General features: G+C 49.2%; 1 protein-coding gene across 1 annotated transcript; it reads right to left on the bottom strand.

Moving 5' to 3' along the window:
* Positions 1 to 1,268: 1,268 nt before the first annotated feature.
* On the bottom strand, positions 1,269 to 1,779 carry PMAIP1 (phorbol-12-myristate-13-acetate-induced protein 1). Its single transcript, XM_027709492.1, has 2 exons — positions 1,728 to 1,779; positions 1,269 to 1,423 (listed from the first exon to the last, which is right to left on the bottom strand). The coding sequence occupies exons 1-2, from the start codon at positions 1,777 to 1,779 to the stop codon at positions 1,269 to 1,271; spliced, it is 207 nt and encodes a 68-aa protein (XP_027565293.1).
* Positions 1,780 to 4,680: the final 2,901 nt, after the last annotated feature.

The following is a 4,680-nucleotide window of genomic DNA, read 5'->3' as shown; positions in this document are numbered from 1 at the left end:
GCAGAGTGCATCACTATCCACTGGATGTTCCATTCTGGAACTGAAATGAGGTTGCCATGAAATGAAATGGAAATAAAGTACATAGGAAGAACTTTTGCTTATAAGTATATATAATTAAACATTCAAAAATCTAAGGCTACTGTACTGCTGGTAACATTCAATTATATTGATATTATTTCTTCAAAGAGAGGTAGTTACTTTCTTTGAATAAATAACATTCTCAAGAAAACTTGAGATTAGACTTTAAGATCTACTTCTATTGAAGTTATTTCATTACTTATAAAGACACAGCAGAATTGTACTGTTATCAAGAAATTCTTTGTAATATTGAAAGAATTCTTCCACCACAATTACCTCAATGCCTGTATTTTTAATATATATTCAGATATATGTCTTATATGATGCTGATGTGATTTATTTCCTTTATTGTCAAACTTCTTTTTAGTTTATGTAATGTATTTTTATACCGAGTTTTATACCATGCATTGAACATTTTTTCAAACTATGTTTTGAGCCCAAACACCATTCAATTAATAGCTCCGTGAAATACTTGTTTCATACACTAGTGGTGCAGATATTTATATTTTACATATACATACTATATATATATATATATGAACTGATACTATATATTTATAATATAGGCTTGAACTATGCAACATTGTGTTAATTCATAGAACTTTAACTCTTAGTCTGCAAAGCAAAATCCTGTGACAAAAAACCATTCAACAAAGATAGTGGTTTTCTTGAATGAATTATATAATCCCACCACCAGATCCCTGTCCAGCAGGATCCAGGCTTTAGAAAAGGAGAGCAGTCAAAAACCCAGCAACTGGCTTTTGCTGTGGGATTCATGATCCCAAGTTCCAAGACATTGCCACTTTTTTTGGCTTCATCCTGAAGGTGGTCCGAGCTCCTCGGTGAAACATGGCTGTGGGACATGAGGACCAGAGGGCGACTGGGGAAACCAGGTTCCTGGAAGGCTCCTCAGACCATGGTGAAAGGCAAGTTCAGTCTTGCCCCAAGTCTCCCCACGTCACCATCTCCCCCCAGTTCACCATTGCAAGGCGAGGGGCTCTGCCCATCACTATTTTTTTTTCCCACTGGCATTCACACGCAAATATTGCTGTACATTCTTCAGAGAAATCATGTGATAGCCATCCTCAGACGGCTACAGGCAGCTAAATACAACGCAACGAGATTTCCGAGGTTTCTTCATCTCCCAGTGTCTGTGAAGCCTCTTGTTCCAAACCACAAAGCCAAGGTCATCATCCCCTGCCGTTCCGTGCGCCATGTCCGCGGGCAGCCCAACTCTCCGGGCAGAACAGCTTCCTGAGCAGGTTCAGGATCCTCTGCCGCAGGTCCCACCTGTCGCCGATGCGGAGCAGCTCCTGGGCGCACTCGGCCGCCACCGCCTCCCGCCCTGCGGACACACGCGGCCGTCAGACACCAAGCGTGGTTTCCGTTTTAAAGAAATCCCCACAAGTTTGTTCAATTTTTTACCTCTTTTCTCAACATGAAACACACCTCCCCTCCTCCCCCCCGCGCCCCCCACACACACGGAGAGTAGTGGCTGTACCGCCCTCGCCTCCGCACGAGCGACCGCAGTCGCTCCGGGCGCTGCCCCCGCTCCCGGTGCTGGAGTCGGGCGGGCAGCAGAACCGTGTGTCCCCGTCCTGTCCAGTCCCATCCTGTCCCCCCCACACTCTCGCTTCACACTCCGGTACCTGCAGGAGAGGCTGGTGGCGCGGCTTTGCGCAGGGTCTTGCCAGGCAGCATCGCGGTGGCGGGGCTCGGCGGGGCACGGACGGTCCGGGCTCGGCTCGGCGGGGCACGGACTCTTCAGGCTCGGCTCGGCACGGACTGTCCGGGCTCGGCTCGGCAGGACACTGACCGCCCAGGTTCGGCTCGGCTGGGCTTGGTGCGGAGCAGTTACGTCCCAGGTCCTCACGGCTCGACGGCGGCAGCGGACCGCGGGCACAGGGGCGGAGCGCCGTGCTTACAACGCGGCTTGCCGGGGGTTTCCCCGAGTCCTGACGTGTGGAAAACGCGCGGGAATCCCGCCCCCCCGCGCCAGGCGGGCAGGAGGCGGCGTGCCCGGGCGGAGCGGGACCGGGCAGGGACAACGCCTCCGCTCCCGGACACAAAAAGCCCGGCGGGATGCGGTGTGCCGGATGGAAGGAGATGGGAGGATGGGGCGTCCGTGGGGGAGACGGGATGGAGGGATGGAGTGTGCTTCGTGAAGAGGGGATGGAAGCGTGGGGGGCCAGGGGAGGTGGAGGGGTGGGATTTGCATCATCCGGCAAGAAGAGGCAGAGGGGTGGGGTAGGCTTGTGCTAGGGAAAGAGAGATGGGAGGGTGGGCTGTGCTTGTGGTGGTGGTGGTCCAGGAGAGCTGGACAGGGTTGTGATCATGATGAGGAAAAAGGCGGAGGAATGGAGTGTGCTTTGACAAGCAGAAGCAAGGGATGTGGTCTGTTATTATCATAGAATCATAGAATAGTGTGAGTTGGAAGGGACCTTTTAAAAGTCAGCTAGTCCAACCTCCCTTCCAAGGACAGGAAGATCTCAACTAGGTCAGGTTACTCCGAGCCCCATCAGACCTGACCTTGGATGTTTCCAGGGATGGGACTTCGATCACCTCTCTAGGCAACCAGTGGCAGTGTTTTACCTCACTCATTGTAAAAAACTTCTTCCTTATAGCTAATCTAAACGAAATGCTCTTTCAGTTTAAAACCTGTTTTAAAACCATTACCCTTTGATCTATTGCAAAAGGCCCATCTTTCTTACAAGCCCCCTCCAAGTACTGAAAGGCTCCAATGAAGTCTCCCCAGAGCCTTCTTTTCTCCAGGCTGGACAATCCCAGTTGTCTAAACCTTCTTTCTGTTCAAGGTGATAGTGACCTTGCTCTCAAACTAAACATAGAGAAACAAGCTGGCCCATATTCCTGTACTACTTGCAACTAAGGACCACCCTTCCACTGCTCCACCCTGCATGGTGCTGGCTGACACATGCCAGGGCACACTTGCCTATGCTTGCTATAATTTTAGATGGTGCTTTTTGCAAGGAACAAGAGCTGAAACAAAGTCACTCTCGTGTCTTTGTGATTGTTGCGCAATGTTGGGAGAGCTGCCAGTGATATATGGATCACTCATCGGCCTCCTGACTCCAGGAGAGTTGATATTTGGTGCACTGACTTACGGGATGGACTTCTGTTTTTAGGGGAAAATGAAAATAGCTTGAGGTAAAGAAAGCATAGATGAGTCAGACATAACAAAGGACTGATTTGTGGCTGAAAGTCGGTAAACTATTACCTCTCCCATCAAAATACAACTTCACAAAGGGAAAGATGGCACGGTATAGTACAGACCCACAAGGGGATGTTGAGAATTTCCTTTCTATGGGACAGGAGCCTCTCAAGTCAAGTGTCTAGAAATACTGATGACTTTGAAGTCCATTAGAAGGGGAATCATTAACCAGCTCAGTTCAGATACCCTTTTCCCTGCCTATTTCCCAGAAATGATGGCACATCTGAAACATGGCTAATTTCTCTCCCTGTGTAGAAAACCTTAGCCCTGTTGGTGCCTGGTGGAAGGCAATGGGCACAGCTGCATGACTGGCATGTGGAAGAGGCAGTGGTGCCAGCTCACAGGGCAGTTTTCAAGGTGATATGTCTAAAGGAAGGCTACAGCTGGATGAGGCTTTTGCAAGGGTATTCCCAAGACTGTAGCTGGGCACTGGTTCTGTCAGCATCACACAATGCACTCTGCCTGGTGTCAGGGCATCTTAGGTTGGCCACAGAGGAATTTCTGATGTTTTTGAGAATGTATTGCCTTCACCTCTCATCTGGTATTTAACCTAAATGGCATGTAGGCGTATTTGCTTGACTTAATGTGTTCAGGGTCTCTTTTCAGCTGCATGAACACCCGTGTTAGTAACCCAGCCTCATTCAGGCAGAGCTGCCCTTTGACCACGTCATTGCTGTTGCATAAGAAATTGTTTCTTCCAAAAAAATTTGTTGGATTTTAGATGATGGGAAGGCAGGTACACAGTTCAGGAGCACGTCTGCATGACGTGTCATCCCTCGTGGTAGAAATGTGTGTCTGCAGCACGTGATGCTCAGGGCTGCACCTCACAGCCACAGCCTGACAGCTGCTCCACAAATCACAGCAGCCCCTCCAAAATGTCAGAACATGGGGCCAGGGCCCTTACCAAGACCCCACGTGCCCCCTCTGCTCTCAGTGCTCAGAAGTCCCCAGTGCAGGGAAGGTGCCACAAAGTCAAGCCATGGGGACACACTGGTCCTTTGCACTGCTGGCACCTGTGTTACTTTGCTCATTCATTTTACTTGTTTAGACAGAGCCAGGCATGACCTGCAGCTTTTTCTTCTTTGTGAATTTGGAGACAGATCAAATATTTGGGCAAATTATTTAAATGACTCTTCCTCCAGTGAGGCCAAAACCAAATTAACCTTGATCCTGTGCTGCTCAGCAACACTTCCTCACCCTGAAGGCAGATGAGCTTTAGAGACAACCTCTCTCTGTATTCCTGCAGTCACACAAAGAAATCGACCCGTCTTTTGGGCATATGTGGGAGAGGAAATTCTGTCCTGTCAGGGCAGCTGGGCACAAGCCAATGGGATAGTGAAGTCACAGGCATTGATTTATTCTCTTTTTTTTAT

This window comes from Neopelma chrysocephalum, unplaced genomic scaffold, assembly GCF_003984885.1.
Source record: "Neopelma chrysocephalum unplaced genomic scaffold, ASM398488v2 Primary Assembly neopelma1_96780, whole genome shotgun sequence".
NCBI lineage: Eukaryota > Metazoa > Chordata > Aves > Passeriformes > Pipridae > Neopelma > Neopelma chrysocephalum.
This window is presented reverse-complemented; position numbering and strand designations above follow the sequence as displayed.